The sequence below is a fragment of the Falco peregrinus genome, chromosome 9 (assembly GCF_023634155.1).
Source record: "Falco peregrinus isolate bFalPer1 chromosome 9, bFalPer1.pri, whole genome shotgun sequence".
In the NCBI taxonomy this organism is placed as follows: Eukaryota; Metazoa; Chordata; class Aves; order Falconiformes; family Falconidae; genus Falco; species Falco peregrinus.
The window spans coordinates 30,788,716-30,812,545 of NC_073729.1; the positions used below are offsets into that span (position 1 = coordinate 30,788,716).

The window sequence follows — 23,830 nt, forward strand, 5'->3', positions numbered from 1 at the left end:
GGTTGATGGTTTTGAAGAAGAATGGAATAAATACTGGGTTTTTTTCTGCAGTGAGTCACTTTCAGTTACCATCATTTATATCCTTAGTTGTTTGGTTTTCTTTTTTTAAGGTGGCATTAAAGATTTGGATGAAAACTGATACTGGCTGTTGGGTCCTAAACCTGTGTGGGTGACTCTATGAACACATCACACCTGCAGGTTCTTGACTATCCACATGATGTGGCAAAACGTTTCATTTAAGATCTACTTCTCAAGGAATATCTAAAACAATTTAGGAGAAATAGAAACTAAGTAACTGTGTAAACAGCCTGTCCGCTGCAGTAATGCTCTTCAGCTCACATTTAAATAGGAAAGGGCATGCTCTCCAGCCTGGCTTCACTGTCTGATGTTTCCTCCCTACTCCCAGCTCCTCTTCTCTCTTTCAGCCCTCAGGCATTCTTTTTACCTCTCTTTACCTCTTCTGTGTATTGATTTCTGATGCGACTCTGGATCTGATAGTTCTTTGCTTGTGCTGCAGCTGGGTCAAAGAAGCTGTTAGTGATGCAGATTCATAGCAGCAACAGTAAGAGGGCAAATTGTCTCTTGAAATCTCAGTAGGCAAAATAATTGTCTTTAAATGCTTTTTTTCTCCCTAAAAAGTCAAACTTAAGGTTGTGATCTTTGTTTTGTTTTGTTTCCCCATTCCTGCTGCTGCTGCTATGAAGCCTTTTGAATATCGAAGGTTCCTGAGTCAGACCGAAGACAGCAGTAGCTGAGGTGGATTAACGCTGGAATGTAGTCAGGGACTGGAGCACTTGGGAGCTATGCTTAGACAGAAAGGGAAAGAGGTAAGAAATGTGAAGTGGTAAGACTGATTTTAAGCTCTTGTTTACAGACTTTACCCAATTGTGTAATGCCAACATTTGTGCCTAGCGTTCGTGAAGTGGTAAGGCAAAGGAAAAACAATTAGCGTCAGCCTACTTCACTATTTTTACACTTTTAATACTCAGATGCTAGCCAGTTGGCGAGATCCCTTCAATATCTAATATCTACTATCCGAGAAAGCATGTATTGGCAGGGTTTTGGATGAGCTTGTAAAAGTATTTGTGTGCTCTCTTTTGTTTCGTTGATTTGTGCTGCCACTTATACCAGCATGCAAGCAATGCATTTTACTAGTTAGGACACGCTAAGGGATGCAGTTTCACTATTGGCTTAAATATATCTGTGTCTGTGCTGCCGCTGGAAGGGGTGGTATGAGCCACGCTTCCTGCCACCTTATTGTACCAGTCCTAGCACTTCTGTTTGGGCGAGTGAAGGAACTGCTCCTCCTGAAAAACACTCCTATTCAGTTGGATCAGGTCTCTGCCCTGGCTGTTGACACAGTGGTGATGTCAGGAAAACATGACGGAGAGAAGACAGGACTACCATTTTCACTTGCAGTCTAATCTGATTGCAGTCTCACAATCAGTGTGATCTGATCATAAATTATGTGTATATTGGTTACATGCTTTGTTCTTGCACGTTTTACAGAGTCTTCTAAGCCGCTTTGTTTATTATACAAATGGTTTTGTGCACTTTGGATTGATAATTTCAGATTTGTTCTTGATTTAATTTAAATGGTAACTGCTAATTCATGAAACTTGCTTATATTTCCAAAATGTTTTTTATTCTGGGATTGTTCATGTTTAGCTATAATCTAGATGAGGAATATTTTGGAATTGTGGAGCATATTCATGCAGCCTTTTTTCCTGATCATTGAAGTGTGGATATCATGGTGTAAGCTGATAATATCCTTTGTGCTTCAATGATCCCCAGTCTTGATTTCAAATTTCAGCAAGATGTGCGGGCTTTTATTACATTTCAAACTGAAATCTTTAAGAACAAGTGAACACAGCGTATTCCGCATGTATAGTATGTATTGATTTCGCTGCACATACACGGATGTGTATAAACATTTATCTTTGGACATCTTGAACAGTCACAAAAGATATTATTTAAGATGGCAGTACGTGTGTAAGCCTACTTCTTGAGCTGCTAGTGCCTCTAATTTAAAGTTTCCTAGGCACTGAAGTATAGCATGCCCTAGAGAATGGATGCAATTTAAAACTGCATTTCAGAATGCAGTAAAGATTGCCTGTATTCATGTGGGTTTGATCATGTGTGTTGAAAAGATTGTTCTTTAGAAAATGTTCAAGTTTAGCTCGCAGCATTGTTTAACATACTTCAGCCGATGTCATCAAAATCAGAAAACCCAACAAATTCCCAGTGGAGTGTAGGGTAGCAGATTAGTAATAAAGAACAGAAATAAGGATTGTGGTTCCCAGAGCAATCGAAATTTGGCCATTTTGTATTTTATATTGGGGCATGGAAATTACGCAGTGTACAGAACTTTAACTACTAAATAGAAGTTGATAAGGAAATAGTTAATTCCCTTTCAGTTTTGCAGTTAGTGTACACACCCACCAGATGGAGCTTCTGGCATCAGTGGAAAATTCCAGAAATTGAGCAAGAATGAGAAGTGTGTGAATGACTTAGAAGATCCCTGTCTGCTGGATTGCAGAAGATACTTTTTTAACCTTTAGGAAAAAAAAAAAAGAATGGGAGAGTAAGACCTATTAGCCTAACTGATTCCTTTCACTAGAACTGTCTTCCATTGAAGTTTTTCCTCTGATGGGAAGTTGCAGTTCTTAGTGCAAGAGTCACCAAGCTGAAGCTAAACAGTAAGCTCAAAAAAAAAAAAGAGATAAAACAGTTTCATAAGCCCTTACTGAAAATTACATATAACCACTGAAATAGTATGTTAAAGTTTTTAGCCTAAGAATTTCCTCCAAAGGATTTTAAGTGTGGTTTGGTTTTTTTTAGTACCGCATTTTAGATGGACTTACCTCCTCTCCTGAAGCAGTATTTACATAGAGTGTTCAAAGTAGTGGTGTGAAACTGTCCTTTTTGTTTGACGCACAACTTAAAATTTTCTTGGATGTAGCTGATCTACTCTCTGAAGTGATTTATAATTTTTGTGGGGGTTTTTTGTGGTTTTTTTTTGACAAAAGGACTTTTAAGGAATCGACTATTTGACTGTGAGGAGTTGGAGTTCATGTGCACAGTGCTGCAAAAGCTTTACAATGCTGTGACCCCATAGTAAAATATATTTGCTGATTTCCTTTAGTTCCAGTAATCTTAGTTTTAAAACAATGTGTCATTTTTTTTCCAGACAGATTGTTACAGCTTTTCTGGTCACTTTATACATTTTTAATGTGCCTAGTCCTGCTTTGGATATAGACACAACTTAAAGGACCATGGATATAGAAACAAGTGAAACGGCATGGGGGCTTGTGCTTGCTGATGTGCTAGCTTAAGGTTGAATTTAAGTGCTGTGTCCACCTTGGCAGCTGTGCAAGCAGAATTATCTAGATGGAGGTTGAGAGGTATTTGCTAGAAGTTAGCTGAAGACCATCATGTTACATGGGCAGAAGCTTGGTGTTGCAGATGGTTGAGCTGATAAGGCTGAGGAGGTGCTCTCTGTTTAAAATGTTGCCATGAGAATAGAGTGCGTGCTGTTACAAAACAGCCTCCATCCTAGGATTATAGCGGATTTGAAAAATGAGCCCTTAGTTGTCTGGCATTTCAGATGTGCTGTTACAACTGCAAATCTCATTACCTTCACAGGAGATGTGGGTGCACAGCCCTCTGAAAACCAGGCCAGAAAATGCTTAAATAAAGAGGAGAGAGAAGAGTTCAACCAAAGAAAGAGAAAATGTTTAATTTCCACCAGGGGTAGATGGGAGTAGACTCTTCATTCATTCAGTGCAGGGAGGGGAGATACCTAACTGCAACTCTTACCTTCTCAAGGAAGTCTTTGGTAGTTTTCAGCTCTTCCAACTTCTCTCTCTCCCTGATGTTTCTGCTCCTGGTGTTTTTTATATGCTTACACTTCCCTGAGGTACATTTCTGCTTCCTGACTACGTCAGCCTTGCTCAGCTGTCCTGGAATTTTCAGGTCCCAGAGTCCCAGCCTCTGCCTTGCTGCAGGGACAGGCCATCATTGTCCTCAAGTGAATATAGAATATTATACACAATCATGCTATCTAGCATCATTTAACCTGCATATGTGAGGAGGCTGCTTTTCTATTGCTGTGGGAACCATAGCTTCATTTTCTTGCGTATTTTTCTTGTATTTTAAGAGTTTTCATTCAGTGTTGTGCTGACAGCCTTCCTTGCAAATCTGTTTCGTGGCTGGCTTTTTAGAGCATGCTATTAAATGCAGTTAGCTGGGCAAATTGTTAAAAGTAGACCTTGTTTTAAATGCGGTTGGAATAGGGAGATAAAAAGCACAGTACTGAGAAACTAACAATCTTGTTTCATTTTGTGCAGGAACATGCAGCTGCTGTCAGCTCTGATATATGCTATGTTGCGCAGTTATATGTAAACCAAGAACTTCTTCAACTTAAACTACTAGCAAAATAAGAGCTACAATAAAAGATTTTTGGATTATATAAAGTCAGAAAAATGCCAGATGCTTGGTGATTCTTGTCAGCAACACAATGCAGGGAAATGATACTCAGTCCTCAGGAGGCCCAGTATGGGATGAAGTACTTCCCTGTGCTCAGTATTCATATCTCCAGGCTGATACACTAATTTTCACTGGTCTGCTCTCAAGGCTGATTGGTGCTTATCCAGAAATGTGCTTTCTGCAATGAGGATTCAGTGGGAGAGAGGTAATTTGGACTTGATAGAGGCACAGGGGCGCAAATTCTACTTTCTAGTTAGAAAATAATCCTGTATGAAACAAAATAACCCATCATCCATTTGAAGACCAGTAGCCATTTCTTACTAAAGCATATGCAGTGTTCAGTTTTGCCTCAGTGTGAAATATTTTAATCATTTTCTCTTGCTGAACTTCTTAGAACATTTTAATACCTTCTGTTGAAACCATCCTCGCTGAAGAAAAACAATGTGTAGTTTTAAGTTGTGGAAGTTCTGTCTGATTAATCAACAGAGATTGAAATCTGACAATTTGAAACAGTAAACCCCCTTATTACTTGGAGAGGTAATTATAAATGACTCAACAAATTTTGCTTTCATAAACTTCAGATTTGGATGTGCCAGAATTCTTGATACTAATGTTATATCTTGTGTTTCCAGTCTGTTCAAGACTGAGTTTCTGCTCATGGGTGATGTGAGTTGAAGAGGTATCAGTCTTCCTACAGAAGCATAATCATTTACATGCCATTACCCAAAAGGGTTTGCTTCACATCCTCCTACTAGCAGCACTGCAACTGAAAATTTTAATCTGAATGCTTCCCAAATGAATGTATGTCCCTGGGGCTGTGGCTGATGGCCATGTCACCTGTTTGATCTCCCATAGTCTTGTAATTTAAGGTGGGACTGTGTTTGTATGGAAACCTTCTAGGAAAAATTATCTCTACAAAGAAGTGCTGTTGATATTTCACTAAGTGTACCTCATCTATACAGGGTGCAGCTATGCTGCTGGTTACTAATAGCTCAGATGAGGTGTAAATTAAGGGCCTTACCACTTCAGTCAAAAGGTTATATGAAGTATGAATAGGAGCTTTTGTCTGTGTATCCTGCTGGATTTCTGAATTGGGTAACTTAATTGAAATCTGAGCATTAAAATATTCCTCAGGTAGCATCACCCAGCGGAATCTGTTGTTTAAGCCACAAACCTGCTAAAACTTCCTGCAGCACTGTTAACTTGCTGGAGTGCATGCTACAGTAGCTCCATGTCAGTAAAGGTACCGTAAATGTGGTTTATAATTAGCTTTGGAGTCCTTCGCAATGAAACGTACGTTATAAATGTAAGATTGCCCTTATTACATTTCTTATCTCTTGTCTTTAACACTTTGTTTTGTACAGCAGGATATGATCCTTCTTCTATGTCCGGGCTTTGGCCTCACACAGTAGGTGTAATATAATCCCTGAGGTGGGCGTTCTGGAAGGAGAATTATTTTTGGAGGCTTTTGCATGAAACTTGTCCAATGAGTCTGAGACGCCCAAGCACCATTAATTTTGGAGGTAAATGCCTCATAATACGTACTGAATAGATTGGGAAGAGTTAAGATTTTCATTTGGCAAGGTATGGGCAAAAAATAGTTGAAAGGATAATTCTGACTGTTTACTTCTGACGTTTGGACATATTGAACTTAAAGGAACACCAACTTGAATTCTAGAAAAACTGGGGGGGTGGGGGGGTGGCTTTGAGCTCAATCAGTCTGGCAGCTCCACTACATATTAATTAATTTCCTGGTTAAATAAATTTTCCCCCTTTTTTGGTTTATTAAAACCAACAGAGGAAAAAGTGAAAGATTATTTTGGCTACAAGAGAAATGACAAGACTTCCTGCATTAATCTCTCATGCTGAAACTGGGGAAGAACCTATAACTTGTGATATGGAAGCTCAAAGATACGTAATTAAGTTGGATGTCCCTTTAAGTTATTTCTTGGAATCTGACATTTCTTATTTGAATCTCAATTGATACATTTAATTCTTGAAATTAAACTGAAAAGTTTTTCATTATATTTTCTATCATTTGTCTATAAATTGGTCTGTCAAAGTAGGCTGGGATATGTATAAAGGGAGGGGAGGGAGGAATACTGTTGTTAACAATGAAAAGATAAAGCCAGAGGGGGAAAAAAACTACCCAATAAAACAAAAAAAACAGATGAAAGAAAATATAACAATTAGTCCCAAAAGAGCTTTTAAAAAATGACAGATTTTAAATGTTGGTACTTGGCTTCATGGGGAGGTGGGTGGGAGAATCATTTGCATGAAATATGATTTACTTAAATTTTATTAATGCTGTTATTGGAATAAAATCAGGTTACTGATTAAAATTATAAGGATAATGTAAGTTTAAAAAGTTAAGTTTGCTCTAGTAAACAACAATATTGTAGTGCTGGCACACAGCCAATAGAGAAATTAAAACTATTTTAAAGATCTACAGTGTCTGGGTTGCACTGATGATGTTGATCCTGGATTCTCATTGCTTTCTGATTTTAATGGTAACTGTTACTGAGAAATATTTAATATTTAAAACGAGGCTGTCTCGTAGAGAGCTATCCTACACACTTTAATGAAGTAATTTTTAGCGTAATCTGAATTTTATGCACTAACTTGTTACCAAACTGCATGCTTTTTTTTGATTGTGCTGTTTCACTCTGCTGTAGCCCTTCCCTTTTAGTATTATTATGGATATTAAGAAATGTGGGTTTGAATTATTGGAATGAAAACTATGGGATCATAATACATACCTAACAAAGGCAATGGACTAGAGTAGTGGGTTTAAGTATGTGGGGCGGTATATTGTATAGGAAAAAGGAACAGCTTTTAGAATAAGGGTTTGAAACATTGCTTTTTCTGTAGGAAAAAGATGGAGTATTGCATGCTGGGAACAAGTGCTTTCCATAAGGTAGCTAAACTTTAAAAGTACATTTGTTTCATTTTGTTTTAGGCTTTGCTTAAGTATTCTAATTTAGTAATTTTGTCCTTTCTGCAGTTTTCATTTTTAGTAGACCTCTGCAAAACTCTCTTCTAAACAAAAATTCAAAAACCAACTAAAAAAAAAAAACCCAAACCTGGGCCACAACTGCAATGTTTGACATTTCTGAAATGTTGCTCAATGTGTACAGAAGACTATTTAAAGGATATTAGTATAAGTTCTTTCTGTGGTCTGTTTTGTTTTCCATGATTTCAAAATTGCAGATATTAATGCCAGTAAATTCAAAGATGTGAATGTGTTGGGTAGCTACAGAGAAATGACCGAAAGTAAACCAATTTGTAAAAGGTAGTCTTCCTTGACACCTCTTAAAATCAAAAAAACCCAAACCAACAAACAAAAAAACCCCGCCCCCCCCCCCCCCCCCCCAAATAAAACCAGCCACAAAACAACAAAACCAAAAAGCCCCACTCATCAGGAATGCTGTCGGCAAAACCTCCCAAGTAAACAGTCACATTCTCTTTTCCTTTGTTCTTGTGAATAGCAAGACATAACATACTTGGAGGAAGTCTGAGTAGATGAGTCAGGACTTACTAACTGCAGTTAAATGTTTTGGCCGGGTTTCCCAAGGAAACAAAGCTTATACAATTTTTCAGATTGTGGCTTGTCTCCTAATCCTCCCTGCCTCCTCCCAGCTAAGAAAAAAGCTGGCCATTTTCAACCAAATTTGGTAGAGATGGAGGTCTGAACAGATAAATAAGCACCTTTAAGTTTCATTAAACGTAGATGTCCAATAAGAGAAGAAACTGAGGTCTGAACATTCGCAAGTTTCCTTCACAACTCCCATCAGCCTGTTCCTTCAACTGGGTGCAGCCATGCCAAGTGGCTGCTAAAAAAAATATCTGTGGGAGGAGTTGCAAGGGGGAGGGGAAAGAAATCATCCTGCTTAGGCCTGGGATCTTAGGGGGTTGACTTTTCAACGCTGGTTGTGCGCCAGCTGCAGAGGTGCCAGCTAGGTGTTGTGCCTGGAGCTGAATATAGCAACTTGCCTGTCATTATTTAATATGGAGCTAGCAGAGGGTTATGAAGGAAAGAGAAGAAGCAGTAAATTATCTTGGCTCAGTATTTGAAGTATTCAGCTCCAAATGAAAGTTGTTGGTGCGACTGAGTGCATGTATAGTATATTATTCCATGGATACAATATTATTACAGGTACAGCAGCAGCTCATGATGCCCCGTAAAGCTTTTCTTTCCCAGAAAGAAAAGCAGGCTCGTGCCAGGGAAAGGGATATGTTAAAAAAGAGGAGGAGGCGACAAGACTATCTCAAAAGAAGCGTGGAGCCGCAGAAAAATGCAGAAACAATAAAATGGCACAGGGATGATGAGAAGAGGAGAGAAAATGAGCAAGTTAAGGACAAAGATATCAAGAAGCGGTGGAGACAGGATGAGAGAGAACGACGAAAGAATGTGGACGCTATGAATTGGCGCAGGGAAGATGAGAAGAGGGAAAATGAGCGAGGTAAGGACCAAGAAGGCCAAGAACCAGCAAAGAAAGGATGAGGAGGAGAGGGGGAGAGAACGACGAAAGGATGGACCTTTTGAAGCAGCAGAGGGATGATGAGGGGGAGAGGGGGAAAGAGATTAAGAACAGTTCCATTTTATAAGCATGTGCAGAAATAACAGAAAATATCGGTATCATTTAGTTTCAAATTTATAGGAAATCTCCTTTAATGAACTATAGTTCTTACAGAGCTAATTATTTTAATAAGACAAGATTGATCTGAGTATAGATGTATACAAACTCAAAGTCACAATGGGATAGAAAAGGCTGGGTTTACACATTGCTTATAAAATTGTCTGTTCTGCACACATGTTCGCAGTGAATACTTTTTCCATCAATACAGCTGATAATAACTGTGTTTCAGATCACCAAAAAGTTCAGGTTTTCACAGTCCTAAGGAGTAATGTGAATAAATGAGAGCATTAGGGAAGGAAGGGTCAACCAAATGTGTTCATAAAAAAGGTAAAACTGATGTTTTGTGTTATTCTTTTTAATAACGTGCCCAAGAGATAGTTGTAATTGGATCCCCAGTCTTATTTGGAGGTGAATCTTTTAACAAAAGTTGTATGGAAGTGTAAATTTCACAGAATGTTTTTAGAAAGCAGTCAGTTTGAGATCCACTGTGTCATTCAGGATTTCTGTGTCATTCGATCTAAGGTGTTGGCATCAAATCAGTTGGCATCACAATTGATTTGATAAATTCAGCCAACACCTTGGCATCAAATCTAACAAAAAGTAGGTATTTACATTACAGTAGGAAGACTCCTAAAGTTGCATTTTTATTAAACTTTATATAGGATTTTTTTATCTGGAGCTATAATTTCTTTTTTCTGCAGTAGCCCTAAAACATTAGTTGTAGGCTACAGACCTGCAGTGGATTTATACTGGATGAGAGTCAAGTCCTTTGGAAGTCCTTCTAGTGGGACTGAGAAATTTGAGCCCTTAGAGTAAAATGGGTGGTGGTTTTGCACACATGATGATAGTTTGCTGCCCTCTTTACAGCTGGAGATGTCACAGCCCTTCTTGGAAGACTGGGCTTCTTTGCCTGCAGGGTGTTCACAGTAAACGTTGGGGAGAAGGGGCTGTTGCACTTAATCTTTGGTGAAATAGTGCCTCTTCTAAACGGTAGTAAAGAACTAGATGTCTGGAAATGAGAAACGGATTCAATTGTCTGCGTCTTTTGGATTTTCTGTGTTTAACATGTTTGGTTTAGGATTAAAGATCCATGCTTTTTTTTTTTTACTCCATAAAAGTGTTTTGGCACCCCTTTTTGACTGATCAGTTAAGATGAGGCAGCCTAGAAAGACATAGCCGCACTAACAAAGAGTTGTGCAATTAATAACTGCTATGTGCCTGTGTACTGTGTGTAATGTGGCTGAATAATTTTATTAATCAACAAAACCAAAATGGTCAACATACTGAATATGCATCAAGCTTTTTTTTTTTTTTTTAGTGCTGATCCTTTCAACTGAGCCACAAAAAAAACCCTCTACAGTGTTTAAGGGGTAGGGTGAAGGGTAAATGTTGCTTAATATGAGTAACTATATTTCATTGTGAGGGGCAAATGCTCTCAAAATGAATTACCAGCTTTTCACCTCTATGTTCCTGTGAGGTTTTCATTATAGGTCTGGGAATCATGAGGTGGTAAAAAGATTGTGTGTCAAGAAAATTGATAAATGCATATAAAAAAAAAAAAAATGTTTCCAGGAGCCTCGTTTTTATTTGTGTAATGTTTTTCTTTCTTCTTCATTCCCAGTTTTCACTCAGTACTCACTAGGAAAGTTTAATTTTGTAGTTTTCCTTTTGTTGATTGACTGCTTTTTCTAACTATTCTTAGCTCTGTGAACTTAGATAAACTTAGAACTACATTCATAAAATTTCCAAAGGAAATAAATGGAATAGCCAGATAGTAACTTTCTGATTATTCCTCTAGCGTCATCAGCAATATTGACATCATACTTGTGTATATAAAAAAAAAAATTCAATTTAAAAAATCATGTATTCCACTGGCTTGGCTCCGCCAGCGGACAGGTATTTCAGAAGAATCAGTGGCCATTGTAAAGAGCATTAGGGTACCTACTTGTACAAGGGCCTACTTGTACAGCTTTGAGATGCTCAGATAAGAATGAAGTGGACTAGGGGGGTTTGTGTATAGCTTTTGGGGATTCCATAACTGTTTTTTACTTGCCATTTCACAGTGATGCTCTTTATAGACCTTGTTGAGCGAAGAAGTCTTCCTCAGTGAAACGTTTAGGATTGCCTACAATTCTGCACTTGCTTGTCATAGAAGGCTTTCTACAAACTGAGAGTGTGGTGGTTGAGAGATGGTGTAACTCAGTTAAGCATAAGGAGAAGACGACCTAGACTGGTGCTGTCTTGGCTCCTTTACACAGCAAGATTTTCCTCCAGATTATTTCTTTAGGTCTTTAAGCTATTTCTGGATGAAAACCACCATCTTACTAATGAGACACTGACATTAGGAATGTATTACACTTGCTGCTTGTTAGAACTGTAACAAAGCTCAAACATGAAACAGGCATAGTAAGCACTTTGAATAATGTTGTCCAAAAATGAATATAACATGATGAGGCAGATTTGTCATATTTGCTCAAGATTGTAGTTGAGAGAAAAAGACTGTCTTGCTCTGAAACTGATGCATCTTTCCCAGAATCAGAATAGCATTGTTACCTTGTGGGTCCTTCAAAGCTGTACACTGGAAGATCCTCTGTTTCATAGTTCTAGATGAAGTGGGCAGAGCCGAAGCAGTCTTAACATCTGTTATCTGCTGGTATCAAAGGTGGCAAGGCTACCTTTTGATGAGGTGCAAAATACAAAAGACCCACTGGAGAATTAAGATTTTAGTTATGCTAAAATAGAAACAGCTTTTGGGGTCTAAAGACAGGTGGAAGCTTTCTCTTTTTTTACCACCTGTGATAATTTGACTGATAGGGGGGTTTTGCTGTTTTTCCCTCTTGTGTTCCTTATCCTCTCTCTCCTGGGCATACACCTTCCTGCAGGCTCACAGTGGTCACGTTGTGAGTACCGTGTGCCGTGTATGAGATCAGTATGTCCTTCATAAGGGAGGACCGTTTGAGAAAAATATGTAGCATAAGAAAATGTTAACTGTTGCAATATAGAACTTTAAAACAGGCATGCAATATTGTATTCTCCATTAATTAATTTTCCAAATAATGGCACAGTAACCTGTTTTTGTTTTCTCATCTTTTGACTCAGTTTCTAGGTGGTTCCAGTCCCTTGGTAACTGATGTGTTAGAGGGCTGAACTGCATGGCCATGTTAACTTGAAGTGCTTGAAGCTGGTGCAGTGAGGATAATTTATTTTTATTAAATGCTAAAGGTGGTTTAAAAATCACTTGGAGTAACGTAACAGGAGGATTTGTCAGACGGCAGGTTCTGGATGGTTTTTTTTAATACTGACTGCAACTGTTTCCATCTGGAATTTGACATCCTAGTAAGAGTAGCAAGTTGGTGAAGAGGTAATTTGGAGTTGAAAGTCACTGCAAGTCTTAACCTAAATACTATATCTGTTTTTTTTTTTAAAAAGTGATACATTGAAGAATTTGGGGGTTGTTGAAACTTCTCTGACTCTGCAGTGGTTAATTTTTGGCCTAGACCTTGTTTCCTTTCTGCTCTTCTGTCATGCTATAAAAATTAAAGTCTTGATTTCCTGTGTCATAGATATTTGCAGTGTTAAGTTGCTAAAACTAAGCAGAAATTGTGGTTTTCCCTAATTTTTTTCATACTAATGCTTTGGAGAGCATTTCAAGGTGTCACAATTTAATCCTCTACTAGTATTTTCTTTTACCAGCTATGGCTAACAAAATTAGAAAATTGAGTAGACAGAGAAAAGCCATTTGTGGTGGAGCAATACTAACCTTGAAGTGAGGTCCCATTTTTCTACAGCAGTGAGCCCGAGTTGTTTGAAAACACTGAAGACAACTTTGATTTTTAACAAATGAGGGATAATGTTGTTGCCTCTCTTGGCAACTCTTGCCTCCTAAAATGTGGATATAATTATTAATTTATATCAGTCAGCCTGTATTATGTCCTGGCCCATTCCCGTTTCAGGATGTGATTCTGTTGAGTGAACTGACCTGCTGGTTCCTGTAGACTTCTCAAACTACAGAAGTCTTTGCAGTCATTTTGTCCCCTGATTTTGAGGTAGTAAGATGCACAAGTTGGAACTGTGCTTGAGATTAAATTCTTCCTGGGACTCTTTGAGCCTGTTGAAAGCCAAAGACGGTGCTTCAGTTCTGCCAAGCACGATACCACGTACACACTTGGTACACGGTATTGAGTTTTGTGAAGCCTATTAACTCCTGTGTGTCTGCTTACCCTGTGGATACTCCTTGCTTTTTCACAAAACCTTCCCTCCTGTTCCCCTTGAGATTTTTGGATGGAGGTCTGGAAGTGCTTCATTCAGGCCTTTTTGTTATCACGTGTGTGATAGGAAACTTGTCCTAGCTTTTTGTTCATGTTGTGCATAGTGGCCGTTACCCATAGCAGTGAAATAGGACTGCATGAAGTTTGTCTAAAATAGGTCTTTGCATCTCCAAAATGTGACTATGAAATGAAAACTGAAGTGCAGTGCTCCTAATTTAGTAATGATGTTCTGCTCTTATATAAGCTTGTCTTTTCTAGATTAGGCTACTGAATTACTCTAGGAATCAGTACCTGGCTGCAGACTAGACCTTTATGCTAGGTACTGCATAAATACAGAGCAAAAGAAGGTTCCAAATATTTCTTATATTAGTCTGCTTGCTTTACCGTTATTTTGTGATGAGTACAGTCATACCCTGTGTACAGCACACCAAAGATGAGTTGAGATCATCTCATTGAGTCAGTCTGTTTTCAGATTTTCTTGTAAATTAGTAACCCATTTCCTTAGGCACTTGAAGATACTGTGTGGATACTTCTAGCAAGGAGATTGTTGGTCTTGGTTTTAGATAATCATTTATTCTGTCCGCCCAGCACTGAAGTATAGATTGATGCGTACTCAACGTAAGAACAAGGGCTTCCCAGCGTATTTGTAGGTGGGACCCAAGTCTAGAAGTAGGAAACAGAAGGGCAGACACAAACTTAATTCTTACTGTGTGGAATCATGAATTTGAAAATAACTGGCTGACTTAAGAGGCAGATCTCATTATTGCTATTATAGTGAAGATAAAAAAAATGTTCAGGTTTATCTGTAGAATTATTTTTGCTGAACATATGTGGTCATCTTGACTTATTTTTCTGTGAATGTGTGTACAGATGCACATTCCCATACAAAGAAAAGGTCTATAATATATTAAATATGGGGGGGTGAGGCAGTAGAACAGGCTGCCCAGAGCAGCTGCGGCTGCCCCGTCCCTGGAAGTGCTCAAGGCCAGGCTGGATGGGGCTGGGAGCAACTGGTCTAGCGGAAGGTGTCCCTGCCCATGGCTGGGGGTTCGAACCCGGTGATCTTTAGGGTCCCTTCCAACCCAAACCAGTCTATGATGATTTAATGAAATATCTAGCACTTGTGCAGGAGTGAATAGGATAGAGTAGAACCATACAGGAAAATAATAAAACTTACTTATGCCTTGGCTAATATAGAACAGAATACATGGAAGGACAGAATGTCCTGGTAAGTAGAATCCTGGGCTGGAATTGTCATTGACTGAGCGGTATCATCTTAGGATAAGTTAATTCCTACTTTATTTAAAAATAAAATGCTGATGAGCTTCTTTCGAAAGCTACTTTGAGATCTCAGAAGTTGTCTTGAGCCTATAATATTAGGTAAGTAGCACTTCAACGGTCAGGAATGGATAACTGATAGCTGTGTAAAGTTGTTCCTCCTAGTCTCCGCTGAAATGCAGTGTATTTAAGATGGTTCACTTTGGGCATTTCAGTAGAAAAAGAGTTTAATGCTGCTTCTCCTATTTTATAGAAGATAGAGTTGATCTCTGGCCCTTTATTACGGGCATCCTTTGCTGTGGGGGTTGCTGGATGTAGTGGTAGCTTCGGTGCCAGGTGAAAGCACTAGTGGGTTTTGTCAGTACTGGATGCTGCACTCCTTGGCATTGTGTTCTGTTAAAATAATTACTTTGATCACAGCTTCAGAGCTGTAAGAGTCAGCCCTGGCAGTGAAGAAGAGATGTTCCAGGTGTCCTTGCTTAAACAACCTTTGGTCAGATAAAGGATATACCTCATTTCAAGAATAGCATTAATGTCTACATGGTGATTTGAGATGCTTCTTAATTCCAACTCCTAATAGCCCCATTCAGGGATGTGCCAGCAGTGTGTTGTGTATATTGCAATTACAGTTCGAGTTACTTGTTTCTGTTTACTTAGTTCTATTTACTATTAGTAAATAGAAATGAATGGAGATGCTAAAAGCTCTTTTTGTAGTCACAGACTCTAATATCAGACTGTATCTGGCTCTCCACTAATGATTAAATGGTCCAGAAACTTCCTAAATAAAATGAACTGTATTTGCTTAAGGATGAGGGGGGGGGGGGGTGTTAAGATTAGGTGAGCTGGATTCAGCTCTCAAGCAGAATTTGCAAAGTAAGGTTGTTCTTCTGTTTTCAGATGTGAAGACCTAATATCCTCTATTCCAATGTGTTGTGGTAGGAGGATCTTGATAATTTCATGTCTTAAAGTGTTGAGTGTGAGGCAGGCAAAAGGGCAAAGGAAAGAAGGTGGTGCAGGAAGAATAAGGATCTTGTTTTCAGACAGTCCTAAATCACTTTCTTGATCACTTAGAGTTTATATATGTCATGGTATATTTGGCACGTCTAGGTATATTAGACACGGTAACTAAAAGAAAGCATTTGATTGTTTTGGCAAAGAAGTTGTTAGTGGCATTTTGTACTAAAATAAGCTATTTCATAATAAGCATTATTTTGAGACTTGTGGCTGGCTTTCAAGTTTACAAGTGATTATTGCCTAAAGACAAATACTGTACTGACTCACTTTATAAGAAAAAAAAAATTGTTTCTTTTCAAGTAAAATGAGTATATTTTTTAAATGGGGGCTTTGGTTTTGAAGAAAACAGGACAGCTTGCTAAAAGCTTTAAAATGTAATGTTTTCATGCATTGATGTTTCTACAGTTGATATTAATAACAGGTTATTCTGGAATAAACTTAGTAGGACATTATCTCCTTGGATTTGAAGTTCACTTGAACTTATTCATTCAGATCCTGAACATACTTGACTAGGCTGCTTCATGTAATTTTTGATGAAAAAACTGAGTATACCGGTAGCTACGAAGAAGCTACTAGAAGCAATAGTGAACCAACGCAACACAGAGAGCAAAGCTTATTCAGTTGCCTTTAGAGAAAAGGAATTAGTGGAGCCATGATTAATTTCTTGGCTGCATTAATATTTTTCACTCTGGCTCTACGAACTGCAGCAGCAAGGACTTTTAATAGATGGATGTTCTTGAGTTTTTTAAAAAAAAAATCTTGCTTGCTTTGAAAGCAAACTTGTGTTACTTTATTGTAACTCCGTGTTCAGAGCCATACTTTCAAATCCTGTTTAGGGAATAGAGGGAATAGAATGTTAAGGAAGTATATTTTCTTTCCAATTTGTGATCTGTGTTCAAGGATCTAAATCCACTTTGTGGTATTTTTTTTTTTTCCTATTAATGCAGTTCTAGTATCACACAAGTCAGATCTGTTTTAAGTCATGAAAAAAGTGACAGTGGGCTCAGCGTTGAAAGCTATTTCATAGTGACTGGCCTAGAAGAAGAAACTGCAGGTTGGAGTTGCTTTTTCCATCTGGGACTGTTAAGCTTCACTTACTACTTCAACTACAGATCAAAAATAGAGAAAATGGTATGACTTGGAAATTGCAAATAGGACACAACTGTGATAAACCATTTGCATTAATCAATAGGCTAGTTAGGAATTGAAATTCTTAGGCAACAGTATTTTTTTCCCATTAGACTTTACCATCTTTTAAACTAATTTGTTACTAATACTTCACAAAATTGGCATTGCCGATGCTCAGCCCTGTTGTTAAATATTTTCAATTACTGTTGTCTTTAAAATGGACCTGGCTGAACTTTAAGCTGTATTAGACATTGGTTTTGCAATTGAAGCAAAATTGCAATCTTCAAATATCTTTGGTCACAGAGATTTTAGTTCTGTTTTTTGAAGTAACTAAACTAATGGTAGTATTGCCCTGAAATACGTAAATGTACTTTTTCTGGTCTTCATTTTTTTTTCAATACAACAGTTTCTCAATACAAATTCCTGTTTGCAAGGTGAATATCTATTACTATTTTCAAAAGCTTCTCCACCATTTATGTGCTTATACTTTGTCATAAATGGTATTATAATACAAATAACAGGATATAGCCTCTGCCCAGAGGTGCCTGCACAGTTGAACTGATACCATGGTGTGGGCAGGGATGGGTGGAAAAGCAGGTGGCACGTTAATGAAGTTACTTAATCAAAGCCTAATACACAGTCCAGAGTTACAAAATCTTACGTATGCTGAAAGTAATTTTCTTAAACTTCTCTTCAATGTGTGCCTTTAGAAATAGCTCTTAATGTAACAAAGAGGAAAGGGACATGTGGATAAATTCAGAATTAGATCAGAAAATCTGATGAAGAAACCATAAGCATGAATGCAGTTTTTCATAAACTGTAACAAGAAGTTAGAAACTCAGTTTCAAACCTTATTTCCTAGTCCTTTATGAGGATTAAGAACAATTCACTGGGCAGGAGTGGGCAGCGTTCTGAAAGGACAGCATGAATCACTCTGAACCATCACATTCACTCTTGCATAGAGAGAAAGAGTGTCTGAGGCCTGGATATTGTTTATAAATGCAGGTGAAGTATTTGATTATCAAAGAGTACAGATGAGAATGGATACAGCATAAAAAAAAGAGCAGTTCATGATTTCCCATCCAAAGTCCTAAGAGGCTTTAGAGGGAAGAGCTGGGAAGAGAGCAGTTTATTGCCATGCTCTGTTTAATCCTTGCCTTCTCTTGAGACAGCAAAGAATGCCTGTAGAAATGCTCTTTGTAGCTTGATTAGGGTTCATGTTACGAGTAAGTGAACCTACGTAGAAGGTATATTTCAATAGAAGGCTAATTCTTCATGTTTCTGAAGTGGGTTTGAGTTTCCCTAAAATGAAAGGTGCCAGATAAGATGCAGAACATAGATGCTTGTCATATGAACTTAATTCTAAATTTTTTCCAATTCTGATCCTTTTCACTGAGACCAGCGTGCTGAAACACCTCTGCAGTCACATAAATTCATAGACCTGCATTTAGAGTTTTGTATGTGAAGAAATCAAGATGTTTTTGATTAAACTCTTAACAAGTGTTACTTGGAGGAAATTAATACAGAATATTGAAGTACTTTTTTTTTTTCTTGACCATTGTTTGAAAATTACTATCACTAGTCACTTTATATGATGTGTCTAAGTAACTTCATTAATGCAGTTATAACTGAGTAATTTGGAATTCCTGAGATTTATAGACAAGGTGTAAACTTTTTTCTTTGGTTTAAGGATGTTAAAATGACGCTATATTTGCTTTTGGTAATCTGTGACAGTGGCCAGCCTGATAAAAGTACCAAAATCCTTAATGATCAGCATTGCTTTGGTACTTCTGAAGATTTTCCTGTAGATCTTCATATAAACTCAGGCTTTTTTCCCCTTAGCTTCTAATTTATAGTTGTGGTATGAATCCTAAATGTCATGATAGCTTTCTACTCTTACCCAGTAGCTATTTCTGAATTCATTGAATTTGAGGAGACTAAAGCCTAGCTAGCAACACATGCTAGTAGCACTACTTGGTGATTGTGAAACCGGTTGAAGTGGTTTGTATTAGCACTGTTACATGCAGAACTTTTCATTTTGATTATTTCTGAAACTAAACAGCGTTGTTGGTGGGAATCATGCAATAGTAAGTTGTTAGTGACTGTCTGAAAGCATTACGTAGTAAAAGTTGGTAGGAGTATGAAAATAAGACTAGTGTGTAAACAGACAAGTAATACTTTAAGGAGTGTGCACGGTAGTGCATATAGAAGGGTTTGTTTTGCTTGGAGACACTTGGTTGGTTTAGTCACAATGCTTATCCTTTGTATTTTGAGAAAAATTCTTAGTAAGCTCTTTGTAGTTTAGCAGTTGCCCTTGATCTCATGATAAAGCAGAGAATTTTTGTCTAACAGATATTTAATGGCTGCAAACTTCCATTAACTCTGTATTCTAGACTTCTGCTTGAAAATGTTAAAAAATACTTTCAGGCTTCTAACAAAAAAAAAAAAAGTCCAGTTTTAGCTGATGTAGGTAGTCTTTGGCCATAACAGTGGATTAACTTGTTGCTACAAATCAAACCTTTTATTATCCAAACAAAGCAACATTTCTGAGTTGGCTTGTGGAAATAATGATCAAAAATGCAGCTTATATCTTCTGGGGGATATTCTTTATGCTACAGGCATTGGGCCATTAAAGCCTAGAGAACAAGATAAGAACTCTGACATTTTCTTGCTATTTAAGAAACTTCCTTCCCTTTTCCTTGAGAAAAGCCTACCTTTTTATTGCTGGCTCCACCTCCTCTCACTTCCAAAATAACTGTGCATTGTCAGGGACTTCACATTTCTGCCGTTTTGCACCTTCTTAAAGTGTAGGTGACTTGCTCAGCGACAGACCCATCATCAACCATAGCGGTAGCAGCATGCAGACAGAACTCCTCTATACACAAAATAAGACTAGGTTATTAGCGTTCGGAAGAAATCTTGGTGGTAATGCTTGAATCTGGGAATCCACATATCTTAACATTTCAGACTTCCTTTTAGCTGGAGAACCCTGATCATTAACAGACAGTTTAATTGGAATTAGCTGTCTGTGGGGAACTGAAAGGGAAGGTTGTCTTGTAGGCTGAAAATACCCAGCTACTGTACTCTTTCCAGTGATTTATGTCTCTGAAGAGCTCTAACCAAGCTTTCAGGTTCTATCTAAATAAAAGAATGCAAGCTTGTCAGCCATTTAAAGCTATAAATATATATAAAATATATATTTTTGATATATATAAATGGAGGAAATGGTATTAATTTCTTACCCTACCTACAACCGAATGCAAGAAACCTCTTTCTCACTGAAGAGATACTATTAAATCTATTACAAGACTGACACAAACCTTGAAGCTCAACTTAACAATTTTCAAATTAGTTAGGACACATGCACAAAAGATAAATTTAATTTTTAAGTACTTCAGTATAGGGGTAAATTTCATGTAAATACAAACACTCTTAAAAAAAAAAAAAGTTATTTCCAGATGCAGCTGATTACTCCTGCAATAGTTACTAGTTTGTTGGTTTAAATGCTCTCAAGTTTGTTAATATCTAGCTTTATGGCCAGCCTCATTTAAGAACAAATCAGACAGAAAATGTGCTAGTTTCGTAGTTAATGGTACAGCTCTGATACTGAGTTACATGGGTAAAATGAGACAGAAAATTGCTAATAATTAAAAGTGCAACATTCTGTCAGACCAAACACATTTGACTTAAACCTTTTCTCTTACTTTCTTTTTCAATAGAAACTATGTTCCAACTTCCTGTCAACAACCTTGGCAGTTTAAGAAAGGCCCGGAAAACTGTGAAAAAAATACTTAGTGACATTGGTTTGGAATACTGTAAAGAACATATAGAAGTAAGTATGATGCCTCCCAAGTGTCGTAGTTAGAGTTAATGCTCCAGAGTTAGTGGGACACTGAAGTCTTTGGTGTATGACTTTTTTGGGGTTTGGGGTTTTTTTGACCTGTTCCATGAAATGTTACATTTTTACTGTGAATTTCGAAGGAATCCCCTGTATCCTGTTCCCACACCACACGCTACTCTCGTCAGCTCCTAGAATGATTCCGGGATTCCATTTGAGCCTTGTTGTTCAGGCGTTTTTACCCCTGCGTTGCTTTTTAAGTTCCACACAAAGTAGGACAATAACTTGAGATAAAATGTACCTTTAAACACTTTTTAGAAGGTTTAGTGGAGACAAGATACACTTCAGGCTGTATGTGACTGACTTGATACATATTGAAGGTAGATTGTCCTTTGTTTATATTGGATTCTTACAAGTAGCACTTGCTAAGTGAACATTTAGGAATGAAGCAAGAACCAGGTGCGGTATAGGATGTTCTTGGGAGACGGAAGATGGTTCTGAGGTTTTCACGAAGTTTCTGTCAGTGCTAACAGTAGGTCATCAAGTTAGAATCACTTCTTCACCTGTGCTAGTTCCTAGAAGAGAAGGGTATTTGTGCTACTCCTCTGGATAAACTTCATAACTCATCTCAAAACTGCAGCTTTCTCTCCTGAACGCTAACTTTTGTACTGTCAACTCACGCAATTCAGCTCTTCGCCGTACTCTGCCAATTATGACTTGTTTGCTTTGGCTTTTCTGTTAGTGTCTCTTTAAAGAGCATTTGAGTGAGATGTGTAAGAGAAAGAAATGCCAGTCCTTCCTGGTGGAAAATTTGAGGGACAAGTATAATTTTTAAGGGTAAAATTCTGAACTGGGATAATGTTAACTTTCAGTATTCATTTCAGCGGAAATACTAATTATTGAGTCCTTATGTGCTGCTGATTTATATGCCAAAGATAAAATGCTAAAGTACTTCATAAGATAATTTTTTTTTAATAGGAATTGGGCTGCTTGACTTCATGCATGTAGTCAAACTTTCACTTTAATTTCACACAGAAATTCAGGTAATAAAACCCCCCAAAATCGAAACACACACACATATCCCTGCCCCACCCCCAAACCAAAACCAACCAAACAAAAACCCATACATCGAAGTTATAGCAACCGTGAGATCTTAAATGTTCAGCAGTAGCCGAGGAATACTTTTCTTCATGACTGCTTTTGAAAATGGGGCAGGGATGTAGTCACAGCCTTGTGTTAATTAGGAGGTTAAGTATTGAAAATAGTTCTTCAGGTGTTTTATGAGACTACTCACAACTTTTCACCTCCACAGAGGTGCATTTTAAATACCCACACTTCCTTGTATTAATAATATCTACTGTTTGTCAGCAGCACTTGAGGACTGCATGGATGCTTGCAAGAGTTGCTTAAGGGAGCAGTTGGTCTTTGGTTTTGATTCTCTGTACTCTCTTCCCGTCTTCCCCTTCTCCAGGATTTTAAGCAGTTTGAACCTAATGACTTTTATTTGAAAAACACTACATGGGAAGATGTAGGATTGTGGGACCCATCGCTTACAAAAAATCAGGTTGGTAATAGTTTATGTTGACTCATCTGATTCTGAAGGTGGTTCATGCTAAAGGACGTTTTACAGATAGGCCAGGAGCTTTTCCTGCAGGTTTATTTCTTGATATTCCTTTGTTGTCAGTTTAAAGGACAGCAAAAAGGTGCACTCTTTTTAATTAAAAGTAATAATCCTGGCCTTTATCTTAGTAGTATGGATAACCAAATAGTGGAGAAGTGATTGGTCAAGAAATTTTACTTGCCTTTTGACAACTACATATTAGGAGCCCATCTGTTTTCAAGCTTAGCACAATTTCACCATCCTTCTCGTTGAAAGATCAACAGTTTTATACAGTTCATGATAAGCTTTTTTTACCTTTCATTATCTGTTTCATTACCTGTCTTCATCATTTCAGAAAAAGTTTAAATGACCACATCTAACTGCTGCTCTCTCTGCTATTGTTGTAGCTCTGTTAGCAGTCTGCCACATCTGAAGATTCTCATAATCTGACTATGAGATTTGGTTTAGGCACATACAGCTCCGTACAGAAGAATTAAGTGACACTGGAAGTCATACTTTGTAGATGTTCCTGAGCCAGTAGTAAAGGAAATTTTAATTGAGCTAGAAGTGGGGGGACGAGATAATACTTGGTTGTGATTAAACACATTTAAGGCAAGTCGTGTGTACTGCAGTAGCCTCTACTGATGGTACAGTATGGAGTAATGCCAGCACTGACAGAACAGTGAAAAGGTGACAGATTTCTTAGCAAAATAAGCCCTCCTTTAGCATCTCAAAGATCAGGTATTGCTCTTACAGGAAATGGGAACCTGTATTACGATGGATTCCTAGTGTAGTGTTAATCTAAAAATGCCCCTTTATTACTGTGTTCCATAAAATACACCAATGTTGTCCTTTTATTTTCTAGCTAATTCCAGAATAAAAATGTAACATAAAAGGAGACAGCTTTTGTTTAGTTTGTTTTGTTGTATCTTGTCTCCAGCCTACCAGATGTCTGAGGCTTCAGCAGGTGGACAGAAGCATATATTCCTACTTACTTACGCAGAGGGAGAGTACAATTCTCTAGCTACTAAAAATGATCTGTGTGTTGCTCGATGCACAAGACTTGTTTTGATGCTCATGATGAATGTAATTATTTGAATTTAATGGCTTACCTCTGAAATGCTAGATTGCGTGTGGCTGTCTTTAAGGCCAATGTAACTTTAGTTTCTGTTACAGCAGTTGACAAGAACTACATTGGCAACACGTTCTATTTAACAACGATAAAGGGTGCAGGGAAACTGCAATTGTGGAATCTTCAAATACCTCTTTTTCTTTATTTTTTTTTTTTCTCCTTCCCTCCTGACTCGATCGGTTTAAAAATCGGGTTTGTGTGTTGATCAGAAGGAAAAGGCTTGGTGGCTTTCAGGGCTTCTGTAGCCTTAGTATATGACTTGGTAAGCTTAAATTCATTTGTTCACCAAAAAGATGCTTTTCAAAACTTATTTTATAATTAAGGTTTGTAAAGGATTAAGGCACTGAAATAGTTGGTTATATATCTGTCTTACCTATAAATGTTTGGCAGATTTTGATGGGAAGTAACTTGTCTCCTGGATACAGTCTCATTCTGCTCAAACAG

At 37.8% G+C, this 23,830-nt stretch overlaps 1 protein-coding gene across 23 annotated transcripts in view; it reads left to right on the forward strand.

Moving 5' to 3' along the window:
- ADNP (activity dependent neuroprotector homeobox) overlaps nt 1-23,830 on the forward strand; it is a 32,987-nt gene that overhangs the window by 4,561 nt on the left and 4,596 nt on the right. For 7 of the 23 annotated variants that reach the window (XM_055814701.1, XM_055814706.1, XM_055814703.1 and 4 more), the window contains 6 exons: nt 705-827; nt 4,350-6,011; nt 7,360-7,405; nt 8,645-8,951; nt 20,536-20,648; nt 22,126-22,218. In XM_055814701.1, the coding sequence (XP_055670676.1) occupies nt 7,367-7,405; nt 8,645-8,951; nt 20,536-20,648; nt 22,126-22,218 (552 nt within the window). In that variant the 5' untranslated portion in view covers nt 705-827; nt 4,350-6,011; nt 7,360-7,366. Of the gene's footprint in view, nt 1-211; nt 828-2,708; nt 6,012-7,359; nt 7,406-8,644; nt 8,952-20,535; nt 20,649-22,125; nt 22,219-23,830 lie in introns of those variants that run through there. The other 16 variants (XM_055814707.1, XM_055814708.1, XM_055814718.1 and 13 more) reach the window with 14 other exon arrangements.